The following is a 16,172-nucleotide window of genomic DNA, read 5'->3' as shown; positions in this document are numbered from 1 at the left end:
ACTTGGCTTGTATACCCTTGAGTTTAGAAGGCTGAGAAGGGATCTGATTATTAAAGGATTGGACACTCTGGAGGCAGGAAACATGTTTCCGCTGATGGGTGAGTGTCGAACCAGAGGACACAGCTTAAAAATACGGGGTAGATCATTTAGGACAGAGATGAGGAGAAACTTGTTCACCCAGAGAGTGGTGGCTGTGTGGGATGCTCTGCCCCAGAGGGCAGTGGAGGCCCAGTCTCTGGATTCATTTAAGAAAGAGTTGGATAGAGCTCTCAAGGATAGTGGAATCAAGGGTTATGGGGATAAGGCAGGAACAGGATACTGATTAAGGATGATCAGCCATGATCATAATGAATGGTGGTGCAGGCTCGAAGGGCAGAATGGCCTACTCCTGCACCAAATTGTCTATTGTCTACAACTTGCAGGTGAGGGGAGAGTGAGCAGCGAAACCCAGTAAAATTTATTGATTTATGAAGGGAGAGTGGGCAGTGGAATCCCAGTTTGCCCTACTAGTTTATGAAGGGAGGGTTGGTTAGTAAAACCCTAGTACAACCTATAGAGTTTCTGCGGTACATCAGCAAACAGGCTCATTATAAATCAGATTGAAGAATTAAGATCATTTGAATAGAAAACCAGGAAATTAAAAGCATAGCTTTGCTTTTTTTTTGTTGTGATTCGGAGGTGCTGGTGTCGGACTGGGGTGTACAAAGTTAAAAATCACACAACACCAGGTTATAGTCCAACAGGTTTAATTGGAAGCACACTAGCTTTCGGAGCGTACCACCTGATGAAGGAGTGACGCTCCGAAAGCTAGTGTGTTTCCCATTAAAGCTGTTGGACTATAACCTGGTGTTGTGTGATTTTTAACTTCTTTTTGTTGGTGTCCTTTTAGGGACAATTTATTGAAGTTTGAAAACAGGCATGAGATAGATCATAGACAGATAATAGTTGAATCTGAAATATCATAAATAAACATTTTTTAAAAAGTGATTATTTTAAATCTCTTTATCATGACATACAGATTTCTAAAGTTAATGTTTCAAGACCAGAGAAGGGTTTTAGCTGCAATTATAAGTTAGTATGTTTTTAAAAATCTCGTTCGGTTGCATTTTTTCAGCAACAATATAATGTGGATGCTGGATATATGAAATAAAAACAGAAAATATTGACAGTTCCCTGCAAGCCAGGGACACAAGATTAATATTTCAGATTGATGACCCCCTCAGAGAAAATTTTGAAAGATAATAAGATTTATTATTAACGAAAGGGGGCAGCGAGTCTGGAGGGTATGAAGAAACAACAGCTATGTCCAGAAGAGATGTGAGTAGCAGTGTGGACTCTCCAGCAGAGAGAAAGAGAAACCAGGGAGAGAGGTCAAATCAAAATAAAGGAAGGAAGCAAAATGGGAACAGACATTAGAGTTTGAAATGATAGAACCTAGAACAGTACAGCACAGTACAGGCCCTTCGGCCCTCGATGTTGTGCCGACCTTTACCCAACTCTGAGATCATACTAACCTACCTACCCTACATTTTACTATTATCCATGTGCATATCTAAGAGTCATTTAAATGTCCCTAACGTATCTGACTCTGCTACCACTGCTGGTAATGCATTCCGCGCACCCACCACTCGCTGTGTAAAGAACTCACCTCTGATAACTCCCCTAAACTTTCCTCCAATCACCTTAAAATTATGCCCCCTTGTGATAGCCATTTCCGCTCTGGGAAAACGTCTCTGGCTATCCACTCTATCTATGCCTCTCATCATCTTATAGACCTATATTAAGCCGCCTCTCATCCCTCGTCACTCCCCTGAGAAAAGCCTAACTCCCTCAATATTTCTTCATGCCCTCCAGTCCAAAATCATTGCTGAGTCTAGGAATCTGCAAAACCCATCGGAAGGGGAGGTGTCATCCCTCAGCACTGTGTTGAGCTTCACTGGAATAATATAGAAGATGGCATATGTGATGCTTGCCTTCATTAGCCAGAGTATAGATTATAGGTGCAAGGAAGTCTTGTTACAACTTTATAAGACATTGGTTAAGCCAGAGATGGAATACAGCGTGCCGCCCTGTCAGATGGACGTGATTGCACTGGGAAAGGTACAGAGGAGATTCACCAGGATGTTGCCTGGGATGAAAAATCTCAGTTATGTGGAGAGACTGAAAAGGCTGGGTTTGTTTTCCTTGGAGCAGAGGAGGCTGAGGGTGAAGTCTGATTGATGTCTACAAAATTATGACAGGGTAGATCGTGAGAATCTTTTCCCCCATGACAGACGTGTTTAAGACCAGAGGGCATGAGTTTAAAGTGAGGAGCAATTGGCTTAGAAGAGTTCTGAGAGAAAAAAAGAATTCCCTCAGAGCTGGGTGGAAATCTGGAAGGTGTTACCTGAGAGGGAAGTGGAGGTAGGTACTCTCACAACATTTAAGAAGCACTTAAAATGTCAGGGCTGGTAAGTTGTGGACCAAGTGCAAGTGAATGGGGTTAGTGTAGTTTGGTTTTTGTAATAGATATGGTGGGTCAAAGGGCCTGTTTCTATACTGTTTCTACACTTGTTACAGCTAGAACAGGTTGTGCAAAGCTGCAGATCTCAGCAGATCATCAGTATGGTATTGATTACCTCAGTGTTGAGAGACTCAGTGAACCCAATGAAGTAGCAGGCTGTTACTGATAGCAATTTACAAATTTAACTGAAAAAGTGCTGGCAGTTGAGGGTTTTACATGCTGATAACCGTGAACGTCCACAGTTATGCTTTGTATGTAACCACAAAAATCCCAGCCAGTAAAACAGGGAGTGCTGTCTTCTGTCAGACATCATGGGGATTGTGGAATTTCAACTGAATTTGGAGTTTGAAGAGGGCATAAGGGAAAAGGGAATAAAGGATTAAATTGATGTATATGGATTTGAAGGCTGAAAGAGTTCCATCCGGAGAAACACAGGGTGGTCAGGCTGAATGAACTGTTTCTGTGCTGTATATCTTATGTACTTTCATGTAACATTTCACTACTCTTTTTCCAGTTCTTATCAGTCTATACTACGCAGCCTTCTATGTTGTAATATGTGCATTGTTTGCACTGGCCCTATTTGTGTTGTTGACCACAACAGACCCCTATACACCGACCTATCAAGACCAGCTCAAATCACCAGGTAAGATCTGTGACTATATGTGTGTAACAGTATGTGTTTCTCAGTCAGATTCTCACTTTTATGTATAAAGTTGCATAATATTTGGAATATTGTGCGCAGTTTTGGTCAACACACTATCAGAAGGACCAAGATGCTTTGGAGAGAGTACAGAGAAAGTTTACCAGGATGTTGCCCAGTCTGGAGCGTTTTAGTTATGAGGAGAAATTGGATAAACTCGGATTATTTTCACTGGAAAGACGGAGGCTGAGGGGCAACCTGATAGAGATCTACAAAATTATGAGAGGTATGGTTGATGGGTGCTTGGAATGCACTGTCAGTGGAGGTGGTGGAAGCAGGCATGTTAGCAACGTTTAAGGTGTATCTTGACGGAGGCGAACAGAGGAATAGAAACTATAAATCGGCAATAAGTACCGGGTCTAAATAAGGATTAGAATTGGCACAGGCTAGGTGGGTCAAAGACCCAGTTCCTGTGCTGTATTGAATTGTTATTGTCATTTAGTAATTTGATTTTTTTTAAAGAGAGAAATTTGGTTTCAAATCTTTGAAGGCAACTATTTTTAAGAGGTCAGAATGGCATTTGGGGCAGTGACTGGAACACAACATTTCAAAGAAAATTAACTCAGTGCCTTGCAGTACACCAGGGCTGATGGGGTGTCTATACTGCTGAGTTTTCTGCAGAGAAAATAGACGACAGGCCACAAGCATAGTTTTGATTTCAGTTCAGAAGAATCAATTGTTCCGTTCAGAAGGGCATCTTCTTCCTAGCAGAAGAATCCAGTTGTCAGTTCAGGATAACAGTGACCTTAGCAGAAGGGTTTTCTGTTGTGAAGTCTCCAAGCTGTGACAGATCAAGATCTCAACATTGAAAGGAATTTCAGCTGAGCAGAATTGAAATGCAATTCTAAAATTGTCTCAGCAGTCCAAGAAGGAGACTTGATACGTGTGAAATAAGAGAGAAAAGAAAAAAGTTGACATAGAAGTGACATTTTTTTGAGACTGGGTCTCTAAAGATATTGCTGGGAAACAGACTGCAATGTTTTCTTTTAAAGTGAAAACAGAAATTGCTGGAAAACCTCAGCGGATCTGGCAGCATCTCAGAGAAAGATTTCAAAACCTTAAAGTTTTGGGACCATAAGGTCATAAGGCCATAAGACATAGAAGTAGAAGTAAGGCCATTCGGCCCATCGAGTCCACTCCACCATTCAATCATGGCTGATGGGCATTTCAACTCCATTTACCCACACTCTCCCCGTAGCCCTTAATTCCTCGCGAGATTAAGAATTTATCAATCTCTGCCTTGAAGACATTTAACGTCCCGGCCTCCACTGTGCTCCGTGGCAATGAATTCCACAGGCCCACCACTCTCTGGCTGAAGAAATGTCTCCTCATTTCCATTCTAGATTGACCCCCTCTAATTCTAAGGCTGGGCCCACGGGTCCTGGTCTCCCCGCCTAACGGGAACAAATTCCCAGGGTCGAGTGACACTTCCTCAGAACTGATGATAGCTAGGAAAATATTGTTTTTTTATGTCGAAGACAGGATTGGGGGGGAGGGGGTAAGGAGTAAACGATAGGTGGGGTTGCAGCCCAAACAGAGAGAAGAACAGTTGGACAGACAAAGGAGTTGTTAATGATCAGGCTGGGAGGGTGAAGAGGTATTAATAGGGACTGGTAGTGCCGAGCAATGGGTTGTGTATGGGGATTGGGGTAAGGACATTGAAGAGCTCAAGCCTTAAAGTTGTTGAACTCGATATTGAGTCCAGAAGACTGCAACGTCTCCAAATGCAAAGTGAGGTGCTGTTCTTCGAGCTATGAGTCTCTACCGGAGGCAGTCCCTGAGGTGTGTGAAGTGGCTGTGGAAACTAGGTTTAGCAAATACCTGGTCAAACACTAGGAGCAACTGTGAAATTAATGACAGGTGAGTCTAAGCCAGAGGCAGTATGTTTTGTTAAGATCTCTCTTTAAATGTAACATATATACATTTCTGTTATGTAATGAATTTGCAAAAGAACACTTGCAGTCTCATGTGAATATGTTTCAGTGACAAACCACTACGTTAACAAACTTAAAAAGTAAATTATGATCTATCAAGCCATATTTCATCCTGATTTATCCAGTATTACCACCAGAAGAGATCATAGTAAAGTAGAGCTGTTGGCGGGGTAAGAATGTATTGAAATTAAGAGGGACCCATGCCTCTTGTAAAGAAATTAGGCATGTGGCGGTGCTAAACATAAAAACAGAAATGTTGTGGTGAAGTATTGTGCATTGGTTCAATTTTCAAAATGCCTTTTGAATGTTGCTGAGATCTTTAGAGACATAGAGATGTACAGCACAGAAACACACCCTTCGGTCCAACCTGTCCATGCTGACCAGATATCCCAACTTAATCTAGTCCCACCTGTCAGCACCCGGCACATATCCCTCTAAACCCTTCCTATTCATATACCCATCCAGATGCCTTTTAAATGTTGCAATTGTATCAGCCTCCACCACTTCCTCTGGTAGCTCATTCCATACACATACCACCCTCTGTGTGAAAAAGTTGCCCGTTAGGTCCCTGGTAAATTTTTCCCCTCTCACACTAAACCTATGCCCTCTAGTTCTGGACTCTCTCACCCCAGGGAAAAGACCTGGTCTATTCACCCTATCCATGCCCCTCTTGATTTTATAAACCTCTATAAAGTCATCCCTCAGCCTCCAAAGCTCCAGGGAAAACAGCTCCAGTGTTCAGCCTCACCTTATAGCTCAAGCCCTCCAATCCTGGCAATATCTTTTCAAATGTCACATCATCCTTCCAATAGGAAGGAGACCAGAATTGCACACAATTCAAAATATGGCCTAACCAATGTCCTGTACAGCCGCAACATGATCTCCCAACTCCTATACTCAATGTTCTGACCAATAAAGGAAAGCATATCAAATGCTTTCTTCACTATCCTAACTATCTATCACTACCTCGTTGTAATCTGAGGTAACCTTCTTCACTGTCCACTACACCTCCAATGTTAGTGTCATGGGCAAACTTACTAACTATACCTCTTATGCTCACATCCAAATCATTTATATAAATGATGAAAAACAGTGGACCCAGCACCAATCCTTGTTTTACTCCACTGGTCACAGGCCTCCAGCTTGAAAAGCAACCCTCCACCACCACCCTCTGTCTTCTACTTTCGAGCCAAGTCTGTGTCCCAGTGGTTAGTTCTCCCTGTATTCCATGAGATCTAACCTTGCTAACCAGTTTCCCATGAGGAACCTTGTCAAATGACTTACTGAAATCCATATGGATCACGTCCACCACTCTGCCCTCATCAATTCTCTTCGTTACTTCTTCAAAAAACTCAATCAAGTCCGTGAGACATGATTTCCTATGCACAAAGCCATGCTGACTATCTCTAATCAGTCCTTTCCTTTCCAAATACATGTAAATTCTGTCCCTCAGGATTCCCTCCAACAACTTGCCCAGCACTGACGTCAGGCTCACTGGTCTATAGTTCCCTGGCTTGTCCTTACTGCCCTTCTTAAACAGTGGCACCACGTTAGCCAACCTCCAGTCTTCCGGCACCTCACCTGTGACTATCGATGATACAAAATATCTCAGCAAAGGGCCCAGCAATCACTTCCCTAACTTCCCACAGAGTTCTAGGGTACACCTGATCAGGTCCTGGTGATTTATCCACTTTTATGCATTTCAAGACACCCAGCACCATGTCCTCTGTAATATGGACATTTTTCAAGATGTCACCATTTATTTCCCCACATTTATATCTTCCATGTTCTCCTCCACAGTAAACACTGATGCAAAATACTCATTTAATATCTTCCCCATCTCCTGCAGCTCCACACAAAGGCTGCCTTGCTGATCTTTGAGGGGCTCTATTTTCTCCCTAGTTACCCTTATGTCCTTAATGTATTTATAAAATCCTTTTGGATTCTCCTTAACCCTATTTTCCCTCCTGATTTCTCTCTTAAGTGTACACCCACTGCTTTTATACTCTTCTAAGGATTCACTCGATCTATCCTGTCTATACCTGACATATGCTTCCTTCTTTTTCTTAACCAAGCCCTCAATTTCTTTAGTCATCCAGTATTCCCTACACCTGCCACCCTTTCCTTTCACCCTAATAGGAATATACTGCCTCTCGACTCTCTTTATCTCATTTCTGAAAGTTTCCCATTTTCCAGCTGTCTCTTTATCTGCCCCCAGTCAGCTTTTAGATTAGATTACTTACAGTGTGGAAACAGGCCCTTCAGCCCAATAAGTCCACACCGACCCTCCGAAGAGCAACCCACCCAGACCTATTCCCCTACACCTAACATTACGGGCAATTTAGCATGACCAATTCACCTAACCTGCACATTTTTGGATTGGGGGAGGAAACCAGAGCACCCGGAGGAAACCCACACAGACACGGGGAGAATGTGCAAACTCCACCCAGACTTTTAGATCTGGTCTATCCTTTTCCATCACTATTTTAATATTAATAGAATTATGGTCGCTGGCCCCAAATGCTCCCCACTGGCACCTACAGTCACCTCCCTGCCTTATTTCCCAAGTGTAGGTCATGTTTTGCACCTTCTCTAGTACATCCACATATTGAAACAAAACATTTTATTGTACATACTTAATAAATTCCTCTCCATCTAAACCCTTAAAACTATGGCAGTCTCAGTCTATGTTTGGAAAGTTAAAATCCTGATGAAGGGCTTTTGTCCAAAACATCGATTTTCTAGCTCCTCGGATGCTGCCAGACCTGCTGTGGTTTTCCAGCACCACACTCATGACTCTATGCTTTGGTCAGCTGTGTAAGAGCACAGACTCTGATAGATCTGATAGTTTTTGTCACTGGGACCATCCATGAGTACCAGCTTGTTGGTTCTGCTACAGGTGAAATATTGCCTTGCTGCAAGGTAGTCAATTTCTTTTTTTACATTTGGCAAGAGTGAATGAGGAATTCTGGGTGTCAGTGGGCACTCTGTCTCCATTTCAAGACACAGAGTGATGTGGTTTGCTGTCTTTGACTGTCCTGTGAACAGCTGTGCACATTGCCATGCCTGCTGAGAACGACTATCTCCAGTTTTGGGTCACCATTGGGATCATTAAAAATCACCATGTCAGTGAGAGATTTTTCTCTCTATATATTGAAAGGTTGCATTAGTTGTCCTAAAAACTTGAGTTTTCTACCTCCTGGACCCTGTAGCTTTAGGAGTGATAACTTTTCTCCAACCATGGCTTGGAATCAGAAAGACCTCTGTCTGACTTCCTCTTTCCTTCTATTATAATATCAGCACTCTTGAAGCTTCTGTCTAATTCCACGACATCTCCAAGGAAGATGTCAATTTTACCTTCTATTTCATGAATCTTGAGACCTTTTGAAGGCTTCACCTTTGCTTTATTTTGTACAGACTTCTTGCTTTGACATGTAAGCCCATCCTTCATTCTGCAAACATTGTTTTTGACTGTTTTGGTGACACAATTTTTGTAGCCATGTTTTTTCCTTCTGCCCCAATGATGTGCGTTTTCTGCCTCCTTTGTTTTTCTAGGCCGTGTCTGTGTTTAAACTAACCATTCTTCAATGAATCTGCCACTTTTGGGGATTTGGTTCTTCCCGTCAACCTAAGTGTCTGATCGGTGCTCCTTCTTGATTTCAGCTTCTTTGCTCAGTCAGATTGCCTTTGTCATCCCTTTAACAGCAGTAGTCAGGCAATGGCTCTTCCGAAAGCAAATCTGCTCCTGATTAGTTCTTTTTTTAAGTGACCATAATCACTGTCCTCTGCAAGTTGTAGAGTCCCTGCTGTGTGAAAAGAGGCTATTTGGCCCATCAAGTCCTGCAACGACCCTCCGAAAAGCATCCACTCCCGTAAACTCTGCATAATCCACCTAGCCTGCTCATCCCTGGACTCCACAGAGCAATTACCTATGACCTAGAATTACTGCATTGCGGAAAGAGACCATTCAGCCCATCGAGTCTGCACTGACCCTCTGAAGAGCATCCCACGCAGATCCCAGACCCCTCCCCTATAATTCCACATTTACTGTGGCTAATCCACCTAACCTGCACATCCCTAGATGCTACGGGGCAATTGAGCCTGGCCAATCCACCTAACCTGTGCATCTTTGTGACTGTGGGAGGAAACTAGAGCACCCGGAGGAAATCCAAACAGACACAGAGAGAATGTGCAAATTCCACACAAATAGTCATCTAAGGATGGAATCAATTCCGGGTGCTTGGCATTGTGAGGCAGCAGTGCTGACCACTGTGTCACCATGAAGTCTGTACAGATTATTGATATCAATACTTCGTCATCGGGTACACTTATTAAATTTAATACACTCGATAATGGTATGTTTTTACAGATTGAAATAGACATTTTTATAATGTCCTCATATGTAGCTTTTTCTTTGTCAATCCCTTGCCTGGCTAGGTTTTCAACTGCAGAACTACCATTGCTACAACAGCATACTGTCCTACTCACTGCTTAGCTTCGCAGTAAGGCTGTATGTAGTACCATTCCTTGGAAACCATTGGCACCAATTGCTATGTGGTTGGGACATGCAACCTGCTATAAGCTCTTTACTAATGGCAGAGAGTTTTCCATGTTGTTCTTTCACTTGATGCCACATGCATCATCGTTAGCCACGGGTGAGGTCCCCGAAGACTGGGAGGGTGGCGAATGTTGTGAGCTTATTCAAGAAGGGTTGCAAAGAAAAACCTGGGAACTGTAGACCAGTAAGCTTAACATCTGTGGTGGGTAAGTTACTTGAGAAGATTCTGACAGATATGCTATACATGCATTTAGAAAGCATGGTTTGATTAGGAAGAGTCAGCATGGCTTTGTGTGTGGGAGATCATGCCTCACAAATTTATTAGAGTTCTTTGATGAAGTGACCAGGAAGGTTGATGAGGACAGGGGAGTAGACATGGTCTGTGTGGATTTCAGTAAGGCCTTTGATAAGGTTCCACTTTGTACGGTGCACTGAAGATTAGATCGCATGGAATCCGGGGGAAGCTGGCAAATTGGATTCTAAATTGGCTTGATGGAAACAGAGGGTAATAGTGGAAGAATGCTTGTCAGACTGGAGGCCTGTGACTAGTGGCATGCCTTAGGAGTCGGTGCTGGGCTCATTGCTGTATGTTATCTTTATCGATGATTTGAATGAGATGTACAAGGCATGATTAGTAAATGACACTAAAATAGGCGGTATCGTGGACAGTGAGGAGGATTATTAGAAATTGCAGCAAGACTTTGATCAGCTGGGGAAGTGGGCCGAGAAATGGCAAATGGGGTTAATATAGATGTGAGAGGTGTTGCATTTTAGAAAGTCAAATCAAGGTAGGAGTTTCATGGTGAATGATGGGGCCTTAAGGAGTGTAGTGGAACAGAGGGACCTTGGAGTTCAGGTGCATGGTTCTCTGTAAGTAGAGTCACAGGTAGACTGGACAGTGAAGAAGGCTTTTGGCACACTGGCTTTCATCAGTCAGGGCTTTGAGTATGGAAATTAGAAGTTATGTTGCAGTTGTACAAGATGTTGGTGAGACTATTCTTGGAGTGTTGTGTTCAGTTTGAGTCACCTTGCTAGAGGAAGGATGTTATTAAACTGTAAAGAGTGCAGAAAAAATTTACAAGGATGTTGCCAGGACTCAAGGGTCTGAGTTGGAGGGAGAGGTTGGACAAGCTAGGCCGTTTTTTTATAGAGCATAGAGACTGAGGGCGGAATCTTATAGAAGTGTATAAGATAATGAGAGGCATGGATAGTGTGAATGCACTCAGTCTTTTTTGCAGGGTTGGGAAATTGAGGACTAGTGGGCATCAGTTTAAGGTTAGAGGAGAAAGGGAACCTGAGGGGCAACTTTTTTACACAGAGAGTGGTATCCATGTGGAATGAGCAGCCAGCAGAACTGATTGAGGCGGGTACATTAACAACGTTTAAAAGACATTTGGACAAATACATGGATAGGAAAGGATTAGAATGATATGGGTGAAGTGCAGGGAAATGGGGTTAGTGTGGATGGACATATTGGTTGGCATAGACTAGTTTCAGCCAAAAGGCCTGTCACTGTGCTGGAGGACTCTGTGGCACATGGCTCAGTGGTCCGCACTGCTGCCTCACAAGACCGGGCCTCTGGGTTTGATTCCAGCCTAAAGTAATTGTCTATGTAGAGTTTACACATTCTCCCAATGTCTGCATTGGTTTCCTCTGGGTGCTCTGGTTCCCTCCCACAGTCCAAAGATGTGCAGGTTCGGTGAATTGGTCATGCTAAATTGCCCATAGTTTTCAGGGATGTGTAGGTTAGGTGCACCAGTCAAGGGAATGGGTCTGGGTGGGTTACTCTTTGGAGGGTCGGTATGAACATAGAACATTACAGCGGAGTGCAGTCCCTTCAGCCCTTGATGTTGTGCCGACCTGTGAAACCAATCTGAAGCCCATCTAACCTACGCTATTCCATTTTTGTCCAAATGACTATCCAATGACCATTTAGATGCCTTTAAAGTTGGTGAATTGCAGGCAGTGCATTCCAGGCCCCTACTACTCTCTGAGTAAAGAAACTACCTGTGACATCTGTCCTATATCTATCGCTTGTTGAGCATAATGGCTTGTTTCCACGCTGTAGGGATTCCATGACACTATGTTGTGTTCTTTGTTTCTTTTTAGATTAGGTTCCCTACAGTGTGGAAATAGGCCCTTCGGCCCAACAAGTTCACACTGACCCTCCGAAGAGTAACCCACCCAGACACATTTCCCTCTGATTAATGCACCTTACACCACGGGCAATTTAGCCTGGCCAATTCACCTGACCTGCACTTCTTTGGATTGTGGGAGGAAACCGGAGCAAACCCACGCAGACACGGGGAGAATGTGCAAACTCCACACAGACAGTCGCCCGAGGCTGGAATTGAACCTGGGTCTTTGGTGCTGTGAGGTGGCAGTGCTAACCACTGAGCCACCGTGCCACCAAAGTGGCACTGCCAAAGCTGCTAAAGCATTTTTACTGAGTCTGCTGAGGCAAGGGAAACCCTAACTTTATTTTAGAAATGTGTTACTGTGCCTTTGTCTTGCAATAAGCTGCAAAAGAAAGCAAAATCATATGATATTTTGTCATTTCCTGTAAAGATGCATTATGATGTGTCGCAATAGCAAATCATCACAGTTAAACAACCACTTATGACCCTTGGCAGTGTGGAATGGTCAATGTGTCACACTGGTTTTGGAGGTCAGGAAAAGAATTGCTTGCTGCAGAATTGTTGGCTTCTGACTTGTTGCTTTAGCCCCAGTAGCTGGTTCAGTTATGTTTGTAGTCAATATTTACCCTTATTACGTTTTGGTACATTCAGCACTAGGACTTCAGCTGAATGTAAAGGGCAAATGATTTGATTCTCTCTTTCTGGAGATGGCGACAGTTGTATGATGTGAATATTACTTGGCAATTGAGGGGCAAGGTATAAATATTACCCAAGTTTTGCCTCATATGGGCACAGACTGGTTAAGTAGCAGAGGTTTTGTGTGGTTTTAGCCAAACCCAAACTGAGCATCAGTGAGCAGGCTGTAACTGAGTAAGTTCTGGATTAGTGGTGCTGGAAGAGCACAGCAGTTCAGGCAGCATCCGAGGAGCAGCGAAATAGACGTTTCGGGCAAAAGCCTTTCATGCTTTTATTCCTGATGAACGGCTTTTGCCCAAAACGTCGATTTTACTGCTCCTCGGATGCTGCCTGAACTGCTGTGCTCTTCCAGCACCACTAATCCAGAATCTGGTTTCCAGCATCTGCAGTCATTGTTTTTGCCCTGTAACTGAGTTAGTGCCACTATTGCTTGCCCCTTTGCTGGGTAAATGCTAGTGTTGTAGCTGTACTAGAACAAATTGGTTCGGGGGTGGCTAGTTCTGGAACACAAGTCGTCAGTAATATTGCCAGAATTTGTAAGGCCCCTTAGCCCTCGCATTGCCCAGTGACTTCAGACGTATCTCAAGATCATGTAGAATGAACTGAGTTGGCAGAAGACCGACGACTGTGATAGTGGGGACCACTGGAGGAGGCCAAGATGGATCATCCACTCAGCGCTTCTGGCTGGAGATTGTTGCGAATGCTTCAGTCTTGTTGTGCTGATGTGCCGGGCTCTCCCGTCATTGGGGATGGGAATACTTGTGGAGGCTCCACCTCCTCTTTTGTTTAAATGTCTGTCACCATTCATAACTGGAAGTGGCAGGACTGCAGATTAGTTGGTTATGGGATTGCTTCATCTTGTATGTCACATTCTGTTTGTGCTGTTAGCCATGTAAGTAGTCATAGAATAGAACTTTGTCATAGAATAGAGTTAGATTTTATTGTTACATGTACTCAAGTACAGGGATACAGAAGTACAGTGTAAAGAGCCATCCCCAGCTCCATCTTAGGTACAAAGATACCTCGGTACAAAATCTTAGATACAAAGTAGAAAAATATTGAAATGTAGTTAAAAGTTCGCCATTAAAGTCCTTTTTAGTATAAAATAGAAAAATAAAGATAAAAGTTCAACAAGGTTCACCGAGATGAATGTTTTTCATACAACCATAATGCACAGCACTGTATATTTTTCTTACAGGTAAAATGCTTCTCTACCTTTACTAAAAATTATTGCAAATGAAACTTATTTTTGACCAACGTAATTGGAAAAAAGGCAAAGAAAATTAGCAAATTTTTTTATCCTGTTTCTTCCTACAAAATGGGCGCATTGATAGCTTCACGTTTTTACATTGTAAACTTTCCTCTGTTTCGGAAGATTCCTTTTATGAATATTGCCTCTGCAACACTACAGTAAATTTGCATTGTGCCCTGGTTTAGGTGTGACAATACGACCGGAGCCAAAAGATTTGAAGATCTCCTTTAATATCTCAAATCCAAAGTCCTGGCAATGTTACGTCAATGCTCTACAGCATTTCCTTTCAGGTAGGAATGAATGCACGGAACTCTGTCAGTATTTTGATACCGGTTCAGACTGGATTTAGTATAAGCATTTGAAAATCTGAATTGATTTTGTCTTGGTTAATTTTAGGAAACTGTCTGACTGGGCTTTCAGCGTTTTTTGGTTTTAGATTGCACCTTTCATGAGTGTACATATAAGATACCAAACCTTTACATTATGTTTCTCTTCAGTGTGTTCTTCCTATGGACTCTATTCCCACTCAATAACACATTGGGAATCACTCACTCACCACTGTCCTATCATAAGGGGCAGATACATGAATTGATCCCTCACTTTGCTCTTCCCGACACCAGACCCTCTTTCCCTCCTTCACCTCAACACATCATCTAGTTGAGAAATTAAGGAACTTTTGCTTCCTACTGACCTAATTCCAGCTCCTTTTGCCGACTGGTTATTTGACTGGCACTGGGAGATGCTTGCCACGCATTGTCAAATTTTAACAGAGTCACTGTTAAAACCATTATGGCTCTGAAGGAGTCCACTCGTCCCATCGAATCCTTGACCTGTTTTAATTTGTCTTGTGCCATTTGCAGACCCACCTGAATAGAGTCATAGAGACATAGAGTTATACAGCATGGAAACAGACCTTTGGTTCAACTTGTCTATGCCGATCTGATATCCCAAATTAATCTAGTGCCCTTTTCCAGCATTTGGCCCACATCCTTCTAAACCCTTCCTATTCATACACCAATCCAGGTGCCTTTTAAATGTTGTAATTGCACCAGTCTCCACCACTTCCTCTGGCAGCTCATTCTATACACGCACCACCCTCTGTGTGAAAGTGTTGCCTCTCAGCTCCTATTAAATCCTTCCCCTCTCACCTTAATCCCCAATGCCGGCAGACTGCACAATCCAGCCTATTCTTATTTGCGCAATCTTCCACAAACCCAGGTACAAATACGGGGTGGTTTGGGGGTGACACCTGTAAGAGGAGGAGGAGAATTGCATGGAGGGGGCAACGTTAAAGGGGTGGGAACAATTAAAGGGAAAGGGAATGACAATGGTTGTGAGGGCAAGGATTACAGAAAGTTCCTGGACAGCTGATTGCCACTGGTGAGAGACTAGTGAAGATTAGATTACATTACAGTGTGGAAACAGGCCCTTCGGCCCAACAAGTCCACACCGACCCGCCGAAGCGCAACCCACCCATACCCCTACATTTACCCCTCACTTAACACTACGGGCAATTTAGCATGGCCAATTCACCTGGCCCTGCACATCTTTGGACTGTGGGAGGAAACCGGAGCACCCGGAGGAAACCCACGCAGACACGGGGAGAACATGCAAACTCCACACAGTCAGTCGCCTGAGGTGGGAATTGAACCCGGGTCTCCAGCACTGTGAGGCAGCAGTGCTAACCACTGTGCCACCGTGCCACCCACTGGTGAAGACTGGCTCCTCCTTCATAAGTAGGCTGCACTGAATACAAAGTTAAAAATCACTCATGCTCCTCCATCAGGTGGTTGTGGAGTATAAGACTGTAAGACACAGAATTTATAGCAAAAGTTTACAGTGTGATGTAACTGAAATTATATATTGAAAAAGACCTGGATTGTTTGTTAAGTCTCTCATCTGTTACACTGACCATGTTGGTTTCAGTTCTTTCATATGTCAATCACAAAACCTTTTTAAAAGTTACATTTTCAAATCATGATGAGCACTGAATACACACAGAGTGGGACCACATGCAACTCCCATCAAATAGCAGAGTGGGTGCAGGGCTGCTCAATTAGGAGAAAGTGAGGTCTGCAGATGCTGGAGATCAGAGCTGAAAATGTGTTGCTGGAAAAGCGCAGCAGGTCAGGCAGCATCCAGGGAACAGGAGAATCGACATTTCCGCCCAACAAATCCACACCGACCCGCCGAAGCGCAACCCACCTTCTTCAGGAATGAGGAAGGTGTGCCAAGCAGGCTAAGATAAAAGGTAGGAAGGAGAGACTTGGGGGAGGGGTGTTGGAAATGCGATAGGTGGAAGGAGGTTAAGGTGAGGGTGATAGGCCGGAGAGGGGGTGGGGATGGAGAGGTCAGGAAGAAGATTGCAGGTCAAGAAGGCAGTGCTGAGTC

At 43.5% G+C, this 16,172-nt stretch overlaps 1 protein-coding gene across 1 annotated transcript in view; it reads left to right on the top strand.

Annotated features, from left to right (window-relative positions):
* Positions 1-16,172, top strand: part of LOC122555528 (potassium-transporting ATPase subunit beta-like) — a 38,914-nt gene that overhangs the window by 3,696 nt on the left and 19,046 nt on the right. The window contains exons 2-3 of the mRNA XM_043701547.1: positions 3,018-3,146; positions 13,967-14,071. Of these exons, the coding sequence (XP_043557482.1) occupies positions 3,018-3,146; positions 13,967-14,071 (234 nt within the window). The remainder of the gene's footprint in view (positions 1-3,017; positions 3,147-13,966; positions 14,072-16,172) is intronic.

The sequence above is a fragment of the Chiloscyllium plagiosum genome, chromosome 12 (assembly GCF_004010195.1).
Source record: "Chiloscyllium plagiosum isolate BGI_BamShark_2017 chromosome 12, ASM401019v2, whole genome shotgun sequence".
In the NCBI taxonomy this organism is placed as follows: Eukaryota; Metazoa; Chordata; class Chondrichthyes; order Orectolobiformes; family Hemiscylliidae; genus Chiloscyllium; species Chiloscyllium plagiosum.
The sequence above is the reverse complement of the archived record's forward strand: the minus strand, read 5'-3'. Positions and strand labels throughout refer to the sequence as shown.